The 17,352-nt window shown below is 37.3% G+C and overlaps 1 protein-coding gene across 1 annotated transcript in view; it reads right to left on the bottom strand.

The window, feature by feature from the left end:
* Window positions 1–17,352, bottom strand: part of DNAJC13 (DnaJ heat shock protein family (Hsp40) member C13) — a 101,333-nt gene that overhangs the window by 23,045 nt on the left and 60,936 nt on the right. Inside the window, exons 31-41 of the mRNA XM_014451402.1 lie at window positions 15,981–16,182; window positions 14,615–14,730; window positions 13,405–13,483; window positions 12,627–12,762; window positions 9,739–9,923; window positions 9,246–9,320; window positions 5,951–6,070; window positions 4,642–4,821; window positions 3,780–3,947; window positions 1,645–1,758; window positions 269–385 (exon numbers count right to left, since the gene is read on the bottom strand). Of these exons, the coding sequence (XP_014306888.1) occupies window positions 269–385; window positions 1,645–1,758; window positions 3,780–3,947; window positions 4,642–4,821; window positions 5,951–6,070; window positions 9,246–9,320; window positions 9,739–9,923; window positions 12,627–12,762; window positions 13,405–13,483; window positions 14,615–14,730; window positions 15,981–16,182 (1,492 nt within the window). The remainder of the gene's footprint in view (window positions 1–268; window positions 386–1,644; window positions 1,759–3,779; window positions 3,948–4,641; window positions 4,822–5,950; window positions 6,071–9,245; window positions 9,321–9,738; window positions 9,924–12,626; window positions 12,763–13,404; window positions 13,484–14,614; window positions 14,731–15,980; window positions 16,183–17,352) is intronic.

Raw genomic sequence — 17,352 nt, 5'->3', positions numbered from 1 at the left:
GAGACTAGTAAGTTGAAGGCATGTATACATGACAGTAGGAGAGCATTATGCGTAACATAAGGAATAGCTGGGCAAGGAATAACTTATTAATGAATCCACAAAATAAATTCTTCAACATTCAAAATAAAGAGGCTCATACATTATCAATGGTCACCCCATCACATAGCCAGGCTGGTATAAAGCATTTGGCAAAGAACACGAATTATTTCCATGTACACAGTGTGGTCAAATGAGCAAAAGTATCAGACAAAACTAATAGAGAGCTTACCTCTAGCTGGAAAGTAGGGACTTCATTATATACCCTAACAAAAATCTCGCCTACAATAAGTTCTTTGGCGTGATCACTATAGACAAATTCTGATCCATAAGTTTTGTCACAATCACCCTTTAAAAAAAGAAAATAGACTGTTAGATATGCATCAGAATCATTAGTGTCTGGTTTATGAATCTATCCACATATTCAGTTTAATAACATCAGATAAGTAACTTAAAAGAACCACTCATTTTTCAGAGGGAAAAAATGTGGTGGGATACAGAGACAGCACCCATGGCAATTATAAGGTTTATTAAGTAGTAATACCCATGGCAATTATAAGGTTTATTAAGTAGTAATATGGACTCTGGAATGGGTGTAGAGTTGTTATTTTCTAGTCAAAGACTAATATTATTACTCATTTTAAAATTTCAAAAGATCACAGAGGTCAGTCAATGAAGTGTCTTAGAGCTAGTGTTCATAAAGCAAGTATGACACTTGGCTCTTCTCACTCCACTCAGCAGGCATTGGGCCTAGTCAGATATAGGGTGACATTTTTACTGGTTTAAAAAATAATATATTAAATGAAGTGCTGGAAAACAAGGTCTCTGAATAAATAGGTTGAGAAATCAAGAAGAGTTTCCATTTAAAGAAAAGTAAAAAGACAGAAAAGAGAAATGGGAGAGAGAGCCTGGCCAGGAGGCTCAGTTGGTTGGAATATCATCCTGTACACCAAAAAGGCTGCAGTTGCAGGTCAGGGCACATGCCTAGGTTGTGGGTTTGATCCCTAGTCGGGGTGTGTATAATAGGCAACCAATCAATTTCTCTCTCTCTCTCTTCCCCTTCCTCCCACCCTCTACGCTCTCTAAAAATCCATGGAAAAAATATCCTTGGGTGAGGATAAACAACAACAAAAGTAAAAACCCAATCATCTAGTTAGTATATGTATTATCCAGGTTTTCTCCATATTTTTCATCCTACTGGTTGTTTTTTGTTGTTGTATTTAATGGCTTAACAGCTTCTCCACTGAAAGGTGTCAGAATAGGAGAAATTATTCAATTTTGATACCAAAAGCAATTTTGATTTACTGGGGAAAAGAGGCTGAAAAGAATAATATAGCAGGGCTTCTGGGTGCAAAAACTGGTTAAAATAGAAGATAGGTATAGGTATATATTAGTGGTAACAAAAACAACAATAACAAATCTCAATGTATTATTAAATACAATAGTAAGTATTCTTAAATGCGCCAAATATTAGGTGGCAAAAAGATATATATAGACTTAATTAACACCAAATGGAGAAATGGGCTTCTGCTTTGTCAATGCTAAGTTACATTTCCAGAGATTCCATCAGAGTAAGTTACCCAAGAAACTTTTCAAACAGTAACTTACTTTTTTAATCATGTTTTCTTGTTGGGATTCAAGAAATTCAAGTAGCTCTGCCCTTGTAGAATTGTTCCATATCAAATACGGGTTCTCTGTGTTGCTGTTAAGCATCTTCAAAATCTAGGAAACAGAGTAAGTTTTGTAACATTTAGAAAAAAAAATAATGAAGTTATCGTTTACTAAAATTATCTATTACGTTTGGTAATAGGCGCTTTAAGTAGAACAGAGCTCAATAACAGGTATTTCAATAATTCTAACAAGTCTGATAATATTATCCATGTGCACCTGAGAAAAATTACGGCTGAGAGAGGGCAAATTATTTGTTCCAGTTCTCACAATCCTTAAATGGTGAAACCGGGATTCAAATTTGAATCCATTTAACTTAACATTGGCTCTGCTTTGGTGAAAATTACACAACATACTTGTGTTAAAGCATTTAATAAACTCAGTAAACATAAGCTTAAAAGGAATCATACTGCCTTTATACACATTTATTTGAAAACAAAAATCTAAATCTTTATGAAGCATACTCCTAGGAAGGGAAATAAAATGTACAAGCAGAGTCAGTTCCGGTTTTGTAGGCCAAGCCCTAATTCCAAATTGTAGAAAACAGTTCTGCAGACATAGCTATGACTGCTTCCCTACCCATTGTGCTTTCCCTCCACTTTGCTCTCCTCCATAGTAACTATACATAGACATTTGACTTTCCTTTATATGTTTTAGTAAAACTGTTATACATTTTACATTTACAGAGCTCTATGCCAGGAGGAAAGCAGGGATTAATACCTCCATCTTATACAAAGACACCCAACCTTTGTTTTCAAATGTTAAGAAAAATGACTGAAAAAATATATTAGTAGGAAAACTGTAAAACTTTGAAATTTAGCAGTTTAAAATAAGCATTTAATATGTCCAGATGAAGTTCAGGCCAACATTTTGAAGTGCTACTAGTTCTTTTTTCCTGTAGCAGTTAATCAACAACTTGCTAGTTTTCAATCAGCAAAACCCATCACATTAATAAACACAAAGTCCAGAAAAAGAACAAAAAGTGACACCTAAAGCTCTTCCCTCTTGTTTAGGGGCACCAAAAAGCAATGCCCAGCACTAGAACCAGACCCATTTAGATTGGATTAAAAACAAAGAAGCTATTTATAAGTTCTAAAAATACTTTACATTTACCAGTAAAACCCTGAGGGCTTTATTTTTTTTTTACACAAAAGTATTAGACAATCACTGGAGAATATAAAAATAATATTAAAATAGTCTGCAATTCTGCCATTCAGGGATAACTACACTTAAACAGATTGGTACAGATTCATCCATCTTTTCATTTCTTTTTAATATACAAAAATGGGTTTAGTCTTTTCACTTGAAACACTTTAAACATCTTCGAATGCCTTTATTTAAATATATCTATACAATTTAAGCTTCACAGTAGTCTACTGAATGGATTTCTATAGATTAATTCTCTAAGACTACATTTGTAGGTGGTTTCTCAGTGAGCCTCACAAAAAAGGCCCAAGAAGTTGGGAGGTCTGCCAAGGTCAGACTTACTTTTGTCACGAATGCATGTGTGTGTGCATTTACCTTTGGGACTTCACACCTGCGCCTAAATAAGGGAAAGCGGAGAAACAACTAAAAATAGACTCTGGGTCCTCTGCCCATTGTGAAACACCACTCCAGTCCAGTCCCTTCTAATTCCAAGGAACAAGACTAGTTAAGAATTACGATGGCTCTGCCCTGGCTGGGTGGCTCAGTTGGTGGAGCGTGGTCCAGTGCACCAAAAGGTTGTGGGTTTGATCCCTGGTTAGAGCACATAGAGGAGGCAAGTGACCAACGTTTCTCTCTCTAAAAATCAATAAAATAAAATAAAGTCCTCAGGTGAGGAAAAAAAACACACAATTATGGTAGCTCCACAACTGAGAAATGTGAAGTTAATTTACACTTACAAAAAGACTGCTCTTGTAGAGATAGATCATTAGCATCAATACACAATAAACTAAATTCCTTGGCTGAGAGAAAAAGCATATAAACACTGTCAATTTTTAGTATTCCTGCAGCACTCAACTTTGCTATGTTCCTGTGTTATTTAAAGGATTTTGCAATATTCATCATAACCCAGGTTACCTGTAAGCACATACCTCAGTAGTACTAACCACACCAAGTTTTCTAGCAACATAGGGTGTCAGCATGCCAGATAAACTTTTCCTGATGGTTGGATTTTCTGGAGTTGCTTGTTCTTCAGGCAGATACCCTCCAAGGCGACTGAGAGCATGGACACTCAGTTTGGCAAGGCTGTTGGCTACTTCCTGTTTAAAAAATTAAGACATTAAAGTAGATCTGCTCTCTTACATTAATAACACAATTAACTGTATGGGTCACATTTAAAAAGCAGAAAGCTAAGAACCAAAAAAGGCATAGGAGTCCCTAATACTGGTATTATTGAGTTTATGCATTAGAGGTTACTCTTGTACCTATACAAAAGAGCATCAGAATCTGTGAGTTCATTTCTACCAAAACAGTATCTTGTAGATAACGGGAAGAAGCACATCTGGGGGTAGGGTAGGGAATAGGATACAAGCAGGTAGATTTGACTGCTAAAGACACATACAAATAACAAAATGAATAATGAATGACAGTAAATACAAAAGTATAGATAGAAAAAAATATATGTAAAATTCAGGTAAGCACTCAAGTGTTTGGGGGAGCTAGCCCCAACAGTATCGTTATATTTTCCTGTGTTACAAAAGCGTAATTTTGCAGTCCTACAGGTGATGCTGAGTAATCAAGAAAAAATTTAAGTTGTATCCAGTATATGCTACTACAAATTCCCTTGCCTTGAATCCTGGTTAAGATAAAAAATAGTTTGGAGGATTAAAGAGCAATAAACTTAGTTATCTCTGAAAAACAGTGTATGCCTTGGAGGTTCTGGATAGCTGAAGCTTTGCTTCACATTAACCTATGGCTTGAGTTCAAATGCAATATTAAAGCAGTTAAAGTTACCTGCTGGTTTGTTTCTTCACTTTTCTGAATGCCACTCTCTTCCAGTGTGTAGTCATAATTAAACAGATAACCAAGCATATACCACAAAATTCCAGCTTGAAACAGGTGTGTCTGTAGCCAGAAATCCACAGCAAAAGAACTGACACACTCTACCCCAAGAGCGGCCACCCGTGGAATACTCTGAGAGAATAAGAGTAATTGAATTAATTATAGAGTTAAGAAGAAGCTCCCAAGAGAAATTGGATGTGAATGTATGGCAAGCTAACTATCTTATTATGCAAAATATTTACCTCCTCTTCTATTTTTATTTCCAATTTAAATTTGAATCCTATATCCTTTAAAATCCAAAATTAAAAGTGACCCTGTGACAAAACACAGAATTACTATCTTTGAGGCTAGTGCTCAGAAACTTGGGAATCGTTTTCTTCATTTCACTTATTCAATTCTAAAAATAGTAACAAGGCATTAACAGCAACTCACATGCCAACCAGCTTAAGTTTATCAATATATTTAGTGCAGGTGTACAAATTCATTTCTGTCACTCAGTTTGTTCTTGCTAAATACTTGTAAGGACATCAAGTAAATATAGTTGAGGACATGTTTTCATCAGATTCCCTTATTTCAAGATACCCTAGCCCAGCATCAGCACCCCAATCCTGTTCTATTCCAGTACGCCTCTCACTCTGTCAGTCACCCAAGAAATCTCTCCTTCCCTCAGCGGTACTGGAGTAGGAAGAAACAGTCAACTCTCAGATCTCTAAACTGGACTTTCTTCCCATGAGGAAGTGACTTGGCTAAGTTTCAGGTTTTATGTGGTCCTTTACTCTCATGAGATTTATTTAGTCTAGTCTTCTCTTTCTTCCCTACCTTTCTCTTAATGCTCAGATGAGACCCATTTCTCTTTAGCTGTGTCACTAGTCTCATTCTTTGTGGGCCAGCTTAGAAACAAAAGCCTTCATTGACAGCAATGCTTCTGTGAAAAATGCTATTAGAGATCCAAATAATTTACTTAAAAATAATGGCCAGTTGGTTAAAGCATTGGCTTGTGCACCAAAGGTTACAGGTTCGATTCCTGGTCAGGGCACATACCTATATTGTGGGTTCTATCCCCAGTCGGGGAATGTGCGGGAAGCAACTGATCAATGTTTCTCTCTCTCTCTAAAGATCAATGAAAACATATCCTTGGGTAAGAATTAAAAGAAAATAATAATAATTTGGAGAAAACAACTTGTTTATAAACCTGAGACTGGCTACTTGAAAAGAAAACTCATTGCCAGCTCTATCAGAAAGCATTAAAGATGAACTCCACCTTGCCAAAATACAGCACCCGACAGAGATCCTTGATGATGCCGGGCATTTCTGTAATCTTCTCTCGGCATTCTTCAAACTGAGCAGCCACACTATAGCATTTGCTTATGTGTCCACATACCTGCAGACAACACAACAGAGCAAAAAGAGAAGTCACTTGTGTATTCCTTGCTTAAGACAGTGGGAATCAAATCAGCAAAGATTCGTGAATACTTAACGATATATATATATCGCTCCAAAACTGAACAGATTATATCTATTAAATCACTAGCATTTCTGGTTAAGATTTTCTGTAGATGCAAGGTTGCCACATCATGGCCACTATGGTACATGACCAAATCAACCTTGGGGCTGTCTTTATATGGCCAGGGAGCTACGGTTTTCACATTTTTAAAGAGTTACTAAAAAAACATAAAGTTCAACAGAGACTGTATGGAGCCTGAAAGCCTCAAATGTTTACTCTCTGGCCCTTTATAAAAAAACTAGAGGCCCGGTGCACTTGGGGTGGGGGGGGTGGGGGTGGGTGGAGAGGATCCCCTCAGCCCAGCCTGCATCCTCTTGCAGTCCAGGACCCCTTGGGGGATGTCCGCCTAAGCTGGCAGTTGGACATCCCCCGAGGCATCCATAGCACTGCCACGGAGGTGGGAGAGGCTCCTGCCACCGCTGCTGTGCTCGCCAGTCATGAGCCCGGCTTCTGGCTGAGCGGTGCTCCCCCTGTGGGAGTGCACTGACCACCAGGGGGCAGGTCTTGCGTTGAGCATCTGCCCCCTGGTGGTCAGTGCACGTCATAGTGACCAGTCATACCTCCGTTCAGTCGATTTGTATATTAGCCTTTTATTATATAGGAAGTTTGCTGCCTAGGCTGGTGTTGCTCAACGGTTAGAGCAGTGGTTCTCAACCTTCCTAATGCCACGACCTTTTAATACAGTTCCTCATGTTGTGGTGACCCCCAATTTCATTGTTACAAATTGAACATAATTAAAGCATAGTGATTAATCACAAAAACAATATGTAATTACATATGTGTTTTCCGATGGTCTTAGGCTACCCCTGTGAAAGGGTCGTTCGACCCCCAAAGGTTGAGAACCGCTGGGTTAGAGCATCAGTCCAGTCATGGAAGGGTTGCAGATTCAATTCCCATTCAGGGCACATACTTGGGTTGCAGGTTCAATCCTGGCTCCAGTCAGGGCTGGTGTGGGAGGCAATCAATAGATCTGACTCTCTCACATCAATGTTTTTTTCCTCTCTCTCTCCTCCCTTTCACTGTCTCTAAAAAGCAATGAAAAAAAAATATATCCTTGGGTGAGAATTAAAAAAAAAATGTTTGCCAATCTCTGAATTAAAACATTTTTGTCCAGAGTATTAACATTGTAGAACCAGAGTTCTATTTATGTACTGTACTTCAAAGTAGAGGCTGAAACTCAAAAAGCTTATACTTAGTTGTTTTATGTTCTAAATTTTGCTGGCATAAACAAGATGCATTCTATAATGATCTTAATGAATTCTTGATGGAATTTCTATCAAAGAATTCAACTATTATAACCATAACAGAAAATAAGCCAATTAAAATACTATGGTTGGGGGAGGGAGACAGAAAAGGAAATTAGGCAGGGGAAGAAGTGAAATAAGAATGGCAAAATGGGCGAAACCGGTTTGGCTCAGTGGATAGAGCGTCGGCCTACGGACTGAAAGGTCCCAGGTTCGATTCCGGTCAAGGGCATGTACCTGGGTTGCGGGCACATCCCCAGTGGGAGATGTGCAGGAGGCAGCTGGTCGATGTTTCTCTCTCATCGATGTTTCTATCTCTCTCCCTTCCTCTCTGTAAAAAATCAATAAAATATATTTAAAAAAAAAAGAGAATGGCAAAATGGCAAATATTTGTAACTGTGTAATGGGGACATAAGGGTTCATTATATTATTCTCTATCTTAAGAGAGACAAACAAAACCAATAGATCACAAGCAATTTAGTGCAGTGGTTCTTAAAAGTGTGATATACAGACCATCAGCACCTGAGAATTTGATAAAAAAGCATATTCTCAGGCCCATATGCCAGACCCACTGAATCAGAAACTCTGTGGGCAGGGGACGGGGAGGCGATGCTCAGAACCCATGGTTTAAAGAGCCCTCCAAGTGGTTCTCATAGATTTAAAGTTTGAGCAAGGTATAGTATAATTCTCTTGGAACCATACGTTTTATTTTGTTGTTGTTGTATAAAATACACCATGACCAAGCGGGATTTATTCCATGGATGCAAGGCTGGTACAATATTCACAATCAATTAATGTGATATATCACATAACCAAATTGAAAGACAAAAACCACATGATCATATCAATTGACACAGAAAAAGCATTAGACAAAATCCAACACCTATTTTTATAAAAACTCTCAGCAAAGTGGGAATAGAGGGATCAGAGGCCATATATAACAAATCTAGAGCCAATATCCTTCTTAATGGGCAAAAACCAAAATTATTCCCCATAAGAACAGGAACAAGACAGGGATGTACACTTTCACCACTCTTATTCAATATAGTACTGGAAGTTTTACCCATAGCGATCAGACAAGAAGGAAAAATAAAAGGCATCCAAATTGGAAAGGAGATTATTTGCAGATGATATGATAGTGTACATAGAAAACCTAAAGACTCCACCAAAAAATTACTAGATTTAATAAATGACTTTGGCAATGTAGCAAGATACAAAATGAACACCTAGAAATCAAAGGCATTTTTGGTTTAATTCTTGCTGCAGTGTGAAGTTTTATTTGGTGTTTGTTACTCAAGACATTTCTCAGTTTTTCCCTTTATTTTTATTAGACTTAGAAGTTTCTAGATTTGTGAGCTCTATTTCCTGAAACTTTCCCTTACAGTATTCCTTATTCTTTCCTGATTTTATCTCTTTCTTGCAATATCAAGGTATGGGTCAAATTGTGTCTTTCCTATAAGATATGTTAAAGTCTTAACCCTCAAGTACCTCAGAATGTGACCTTACTTGGAAACAGCATCTTTATAGAAGTAATCAAGTTAAGATAAGGTCACTGGGATGGACTCTAATGCAGTAGAATATGTGTCCTTATAAAAAGAGAAAATTTAGACACCGAGACAGACAGACAGACACACACACACACACACACACACACACACACACACACACACAGAAACGGGAAGAATGCCATGTGAAGATGAAGGCAGAGATTAGAGTAATATGTGTACTCCACATCAAAGGTTTTCAGCAACTATCAGAACACCAAAGGAACCAAAGATTTTCAGCAAAACATCAGAAACTAGCCTCACCTGTACTGACATGTCACTTGGTTTACTAGAACGATTCAAGACAGCCACACAGCGACTAAATGCCTCTTGTAACACCTGCAGAGAAAGAAGCCAACCATTAAGTTCCCATTCTGACTTGAAGTGTGAAAAGCCTTTTCTAGTAGGAATATTAGATACTTGGTTAAGTAAATGTTTGCTCAATTAATATTTGTTAAATAAAGAAGTAAACAAAGGGCTCCTAAAAGTTTCTTTTTAAGTGGTCCCAATAAGCTACTTTATAAGTAATATTAAGTTTATCAATTTTGAATCTAATACTCTCCAATTCACATGAAATAAAGCTCCATTTCTACCTTTAATTTTGATACCAGAATATAGGGACTGTAACATTGTTATCTGTTGGCATAAATTATACAAACTATACCAACTATTTGTACTTGGTGAATTCTCTATTGCCAGGAGTCATACAATATATCTAAACTAGCTGGAGAGTAAACGCCAAGGTCATCCATATTACCTCAATTCCATTCTCCCTTCGGAGCTCTTCAGCATTGAGGGCTGAGCAGTTGACAGTGTGGAAAGCCAGTTCTACCGCAGCAGGCAACAAAGGTGATTCTTTTGAGAAAAGGAGGTCATCTGAAGTTTCCATGGTTATAGTCCTAATCAGCATGGGGTATCCTGCATATTTGTAAGGCTGTAAATCTGAAATAACCAAAGGTTAGTGTTGGGAAAACAACCAACAAAATAAAAACTAATTTAGTTAATTTAGACACTGTTCAATTACATTGCATTAAAAAATGATATTCAACATCTTAAATGTCTTTTAATTCTAGTTTATAAAAAGAAATTAAAACAATTACAAATCCCTTGGATCTTTTCTTTTTTAGCAAACTTGTTTGGTTGATTTCTCTAAAATGTTTCCACTTGTAAAAGAATATTTTCTGATAGATTAACTGAATTTAGTGTTTGATCCCTTGCAGCATATTGACTTTCTATGTTGTCCCATGTGATTTTTGCAACTTTTCACCTGATCTCAGACAGCAAGACACAGCCAACATACCAGAGACTGTATTAATAATCACGATTTCCATAATTCTTTGTAAAGAAAAGAGAGATATTTGATTTATTTTTATTATTTTTAAAATATATTTTTCTTGATTTCAGAGAGGAAGGGAGAGGGACAGAGAGATAGAAATATCAATGATAAGAGAGAATCATTGATCTGTGGCCTCCTGTACCCCAACCGGGGACTGAGCCTGCAACCCGGGCATGTACTCTGACCAGGAATCGAACTGTGACCTCCAGGTTCACAGGTAGAAGCTCAACAACTGAGTCACACCAGCCGGGCAGACATTTGATTTAAATGAGTGAATATTTTATATTCTACTTTCTGAATAACAAGTGCACTTTTCTTTCTATTTCATCAGTTATCATAAAATGAACATTTAAAAATACTGAATATAATTTATTCTAGAGCAAAAGAGACTGTGACTTTATAAGAGCCTCTATAATCCCACTTGAAATCAGCATAAAGCTTTTGCCTTTTTATTATGACCAATAATTTGCCTTAAGTAAATGCATTTCTAAAATGGCTTTTAAAAAAAAGCCTCCTGCAAGTGGTTCTAGTAATCCTAACACGTACATACATATATGTGGCAAGAAAGAACAATGGATACATTTTAACACTTGGAGTGCGGGTGAATTTCCCGCCAAAATATAAGATGGCTCTGTCTTTTGGTTTTGTTCCATCCACCAAAAGGGTCAGCATAAAGCTTTTGCCTTTTAATTATGACCAATAATTTGCCTTAAGTAAATGCATTTCTAAAATGGCTTTTAAAAAAAAGCCTCCTGCAAGTGGTTCTAGTAATCCTAACACGTACATACATATATGTGGCAAGAAAGAACAATGGATACATTTTAAGCCTAACAGACCAGGTCCCCCACCCCAAGCTCACTGGGTATAAACAAGCCTGGGAAAAGTGGAAAACGCAGCGTGAAAAAACATTCTGACCTAGATAACAAACCAACGGTGAGCCACAACTGCACCTCACCTGTGACTAGTATAGGGTTATCAGCCACTAAAAAATAACCAATGGCCCGGCTGGCATGGCTCAGTGGTTGAGCTTCAACCTATGAACCAGGAGGTCATGGTTCAATTCCCGGTCCAGGGCACATGCCCTGGTTGTGGGCTCCATCTCCAGTAGGGGGCATGCATGAGGCAGCCAATCAATGATTCTCTCTCATCGTTGATGTTTCTATCTCTCTCTTCCTCTACCTTCCTCCTTGAAATCAATAAAAAAATATTAAAAAAACAAAAAAACCAATGGTTTGAAAAAGACGCCTTTAAACTCATGCTGGTAAGTAATAAATAACATATAACTAAATGCTTACAAATCTGTTCTATTCAATTCATATGCAGAAGTGAATCAATTAGTCACTACTCTCTAATGACCCAATTGCTAGATCCCCATGCTGTCCCCTCCAATATGTACCTAAACTACAACTTCACTTGCCCTCAATTACCCAGTGTTCCACCTGCTTATGTCAGATCCCTCCCCTCACCCCCCCCCCCCCCGCCCACCACCACATCCCCGACCTACTTTGGCCTCTCTTCTTTTTCTCCCAACATCACCCTGCAGAGCAAATGGATCTTCCACTTGGTGCTATAAACCAAGTTCAGTCCCAAAGCCAATGGACATCTGCCATATTGAACGTAACTCCCCAACATAAAAGTCTTCAAAGTTTTCAACATACCCAGCTTTTTGGCTGCCACTGTTAGTCACCACAAATGGAATACAAACATGCTGAAAATTCCCAGTAATACTGTACCCTGCAATCACAACTTCTTAAGCTGTAACAGTGGTTTTCAAACTGAGGGTTTTTACAGCTACCATAGGAAATAAAAGGTTAATAGGAAGTATACGGTCATTTCAAAAGTTTCTATTGCTCTTTTAAAGACCAAAACACTCTTGGCATTTTCAACCTTTAGAGGCTTTTGGAGTCATGATGGGCAGAGTCTTTTATATGTGATTTAAGCACACTGAATCATCTTTGAATCAAACACTGTCAGACCCCTTTTCGATCTCATTTATATGTTTGCTGCTAAATGGCTAAAGATAAAAAATTACCAAGAAACTCCACAGAATACAAATGTCCTTCAGGAAGGAATACTAAAATCTTGTTGGAATGCAAAATATTGAAAAACATAGATATAAAATAAGCACCATTTTGAACCTTCCTATGAAAAACTACTCTTGCCGTATCTAAAATATAATTTCAAAAGCCTTTTGCAATAATTATAAATCTATTAAAATATGCTGTAGAATATTTTAATATTCTAGTTTTAATATTCAGAAAGTAACATGGTGGAGGGTAAATGAAAATTTGAAAACAACACATGCTTACCTTCTTTATGACGGTTGAAGAGAATGCTCTGCGTTTTCAGAATTAAAATTATATTCTCTGGATCTGGTCCATCCACTATTTTTGCTGATTTGGTACATAAAAATTCATATGCTTTATTTACTTTCTCAAACATATCCTGTATGTAACCAGAGATAATTAACTTTTAATTTGGAACATTTCAAATCAAAACTGAAATAGAAAACAGCTAGTTTGTATTTTACCAGTAACTTCTTTAGTTATTATTTTTTGTTTTATTCTGTTTTACATGAAGGTATTCATTCCAACTGTAATCTAACTGGTATACTTTTAAGGTGAAATCCACCCCCCCACCCCAGCCCCTTTCAAATAGCTATTCAATGATCTCAATATCATTTACTAAAAATGTCTTCCTCAGTGGTTTAAACCATAAATGCGATATTAAACTGCTATATACTAGAGATAGTTCCTAAATTATAAAAATAAGTATAAGAACTACGATTTATTGAGTACTATATTGCAGGCCCTTTGCTAAGTGCTTTACATACATTATCTCATTTAATACTTAAATAGTCATGTGAACAAAATCCCTAAGTTGCTAGTCTCAAGGGTAGTGCTTTTGGTAAACTAAGGGAGGACCACTCATGCAGAAAACATGGGCCTGAAGTTAAACACACCCTGGGTGTTATATTATGAGGCATATTCTGACACAGAGGATGAATATATCTATTTTCTGTCTAAAACAGTAACTGAGTAAAAGAAAGTCAATCCCAAAAGCCCTAATTCCATAGGTAGTACATACTCTTCCTTCTGGATTCTTGTCAGGGTGGTACTTTTGTGCAAGTCTGAAGTAAGCTTTTCTGATCTTGCTCTCATCGTGCCTGTTAAATAGGAAAATTGTTTTATGAATATAGTAAGGTGCAAGAAAAAATATTTACACAATTACCTAAAATGGTACTTATTTTACTGTATATGATTATATATACGGTGTCAAATCAAACCCAGTTAAATTTAAGATTATCCTTTCTTTTCACATAAAAGATAAAACCTAAATTTTTCCTCTATAACAGTGGTTCTCAACCTTCCTAATGCCGCGACCCTTTAATACAGTTCCTCATGTTGTGGTGACCCCCAATTTCATTGTTACAAATTGAACATAATTAAAGCATAGTGATTAATCACAAAAACAATATGTAATTATATGTGTGTTTTCCAATGGTCTTAGGCTACCACTGCGAAAGAGTCGTTCGACCCCTAGAGGGGTCGCGACCCACAGGTTGAGAACCGCTGCTCTATAAGGTTATCATTCACTTATAATTACAAAACAGCATTTGGGGTTTGAAGAAGTAAGAAATTGTTTTAAAATTTTCCAAAATATCACTTTGAACTCTATAATTCTGAGTCATTTTAACTATCAATCTTCCCCAAAATGTAGACATTCTGTTTTATACTTAAGAAAATGTCTTTTAAACTATTTTTCTCTAATATATCTATTCTACTGTAAAATTTCACTGATAAAGTGAATCTGCAATCTTTCAAAGCATCTGTCATTTAGTGTCTCAGGCATCTATATATCTATATATATAAAAGCTTAAGCGACCATTCAACCGTTTAACCAGTAGCTATGATGCGCACTGACCATGACGGGGCAGACTCTCAATGCAGGAGCAGAAATCACAGGCATGGAAACATGGAACAGACTGATGAATCTCAGAGTGAAGTGGGGAGGAGGGAAGGAGAGGGCAGGAAGAGATTAACCAAAGATCTTATATGCATACTAGAGACCCGGTACACAGATTTGTGCACCCATGGGGGTCCCTCGGCCTGGCCTGTGGGGATCAGGCTGCAACCGGCAGTCCAACATCCCCCAGAAGGATCCTGGATTGCAAGAGGGCGCAGGCCAGGCCAAGGGACCCCACACACCGGGCCTCTAGTATTGCTATAAAATCTCTTCCTCATGCATAACAGGAACTGCAAGACGAAGGAAGAAGATAATACTGAAAGTAACTCACGGTCCCTGTCCTTGAGGGAGATTAAGCACTTCATAAGCATCATCTATTGACATAGTAGGTGGCTTCTTTTCTACTTCCTTCTTCCAGGCATCAAGGGTATCTTTTAGAAGTTTAACCTTAAAGACAGAGGATTAAAATTTATATCTGTTAAAATAAAACTATTTCAGAATATAATTTGCAAGCCACAAAATCCTTGTGCTATATTTATTTAAACTGACATTTCTAGACTATCCAATTAACAGCTTTCTGAAATACAAATAACCAAAACACTATTGAATAGCAAGATATTTGTTTCAGGACTATATATTTTTAAAATATACTTTTATTGATTTTTTTTTTTTTTTTAGAGAGAGAGAATGGGTAAAGGAGAGGGAGGAGAAAGAGAGAGGGGAAAACATTGATGAGAAAAACTGATCAGCTGCCTCCTGCTTGCCCCCTACCGGGAATCAAGCCTGAAACTTGGGCATGTATAGAAATCTCAATAATACATGAAAACATTGAGATTTTGAGAGATAGCTACATGTTTCCCAGTTATTAAGTGATGGAGCTGGACTTAAACCTAGGTCTGACTAAAAAGCCCATACTTTTTCAACTATCTCAAGTTGAATCCAGACCAAGTAGCAGAGTCTACGTGCCTTCATGTGGTCAGAGCACTATAAAGGGGCAGTGCCTGGTGGCACAAATGGTAACTGTTCTGAGACCTTTTGATGGTAAAGATAATGGTATACCCTCTGCCACAATAATAATCCAACACAGTGGCCAGGCCTACTTTATTCCAGGCTTCAGGCAGATAGATATATCCAAGGGCTCACACTGGAGGGGTCCCAAGGGCACTATGGACAGGCAGGCAGTAGATACTACTATACAAATAAGTATGTCACACATACTGCCTCAGATGTGTGCTAGGAATTGTGCTGTGTTTCTTATGTAAATTCTCACATAGTCTCCTGACTACCACATGAGATAGTTGCTATTATAAGTATTAGTAGTGCTACTGCCTAAGGCCAAACTGAGACTCAGTCCCACACCACCTTACTCCGACATCTGTGAACTTAATCAATCTGCTCTAGAGACAAGCTTCCACCAAGCTAATATAGTATACAATCGTGTAATATACATGAAATTGTTTGTTTCACTTCTGTCACAGAAGTTTAAGATTATAAAAATCCTAATACTCCCTCAAAAAAAAATTTTTCAGTTTGGTGTGTACCCAAATATACTGAACTACCCTTTACATGGTGCTTAGAGTAAGAGGAAATACTTCAGGAAGCCATTATCCTTCTAGCATTGACGGAAGAAATACCCAGAAATGATTAGAGGCTATTTTTTATACTTTAAGAAGGCACAAATTAATCTGCTAACTTACCGGGTCTTTAATTGGCCAATCTGGAAATCGGAGTGTATCACAAAGTTGTTTGAGGTAATAAATATTACAAAATAGTTCATTTTCTAGTTGTGGATAGTTGATAACTGGGATGGGACAATATTGATAAAGTGCTCTCGTGTTACTCTGAAGACGGGGTGTGAAATCAGCAAGATGGGCAGCGATCTTCTCTATCATGAGGCGCCTACAATTATAAAAACATCCAAGCATTATGAAAGGATTATTTGATTTTAAAGAAATGGTTAAGATAGGTAATCATGCAAAATAATTACATGGACCTTCTTTAGAGTAACTCATTTATTTAGAATACCCTGAGAATGTTATTCAGGGTATTTTAAACTTATGTAAAAACTTCCAATGGATATAAACTTATTTGTAATACCTACCTACAAAGAAGACCATAGAAAGAAAGGCTGATATTACCAGTCCTTCCTATTATAAGTCATTGCTACTGAAAAATTAGTCATGAGATGGTCAAATGGTAAGAAATCTGCATGCAGCACATGGGCATAGCCAGGGAACTCAATTAGCTATCATCCCAAAGAAGCTCATTGCTTGGTATTTACTTTAGTCAATTTAACCACATTTGGGATCTGGCCCTCAGCTAAGCAGAAACTGGATTTGATCAGTACTCATAGAGTTACATTTTTCAGATGGAGGATGCATAATAATAAATTTCAGAAGAAAAACATTACATAGAAAAACTGTTGTAAACTTCTTTATATTCCTATACATTTTTTCCTAAAGAAAAATATGACGATTATACAAAATATATTCAAATTGGTGGCTAGCACATGCCAAGCCTATAGGTCAACCTATGGGAGGATACAAATGATAACCAGCAGGTGACACTGTGAGTGTGAAGTCAGCCAAAGGAGTAAATGACTGACTCAGAAGGTCAACTGGCATCCAGCTGAGAGGACTGAGTGATTCTCCAGAGGTGCCCTTGACACTGGAACTCTTTCCTGCACAAAGCGTGTCTGAACACTGACATCTGCTTCTGGGCTTCTTCTTTTTCTATGTTTCCATCAGCTTTTCCTATGGCATTCTCCTCCTAACAAGGAGAATTGTTAGGAACCCTAACCTCCAGATTAAGGTCAAAATGTTCTGGCTATGGAGTCCCCATTCTAAAATGAATTTAGAATCTCTCTGGTATGGTTCATTTTCTATGGGGCATACTTTTTAATTAGTGGAGTACAGTTTTATTTCCAAATATCTAAGAACTGTGTTTTGATTTTATCTCCACATATTCCATAAATACATATTAGTTCATTGCCTGAAATCGTACCAGTTCTACAAACTGACTTAAGAAGCACCAATGATAACAGGGTCTACACTTTTATACAAAGCTCTA

Source organism: Myotis lucifugus, unplaced genomic scaffold, assembly GCF_000147115.1.
Source record: "Myotis lucifugus unplaced genomic scaffold, Myoluc2.0 scaffold_8, whole genome shotgun sequence".
NCBI classification, from domain to species: domain Eukaryota; kingdom Metazoa; phylum Chordata; class Mammalia; order Chiroptera; family Vespertilionidae; genus Myotis; species Myotis lucifugus.
The sequence above is the reverse complement of the archived record's forward strand: the minus strand, read 5'-3'. Positions and strand labels throughout refer to the sequence as shown.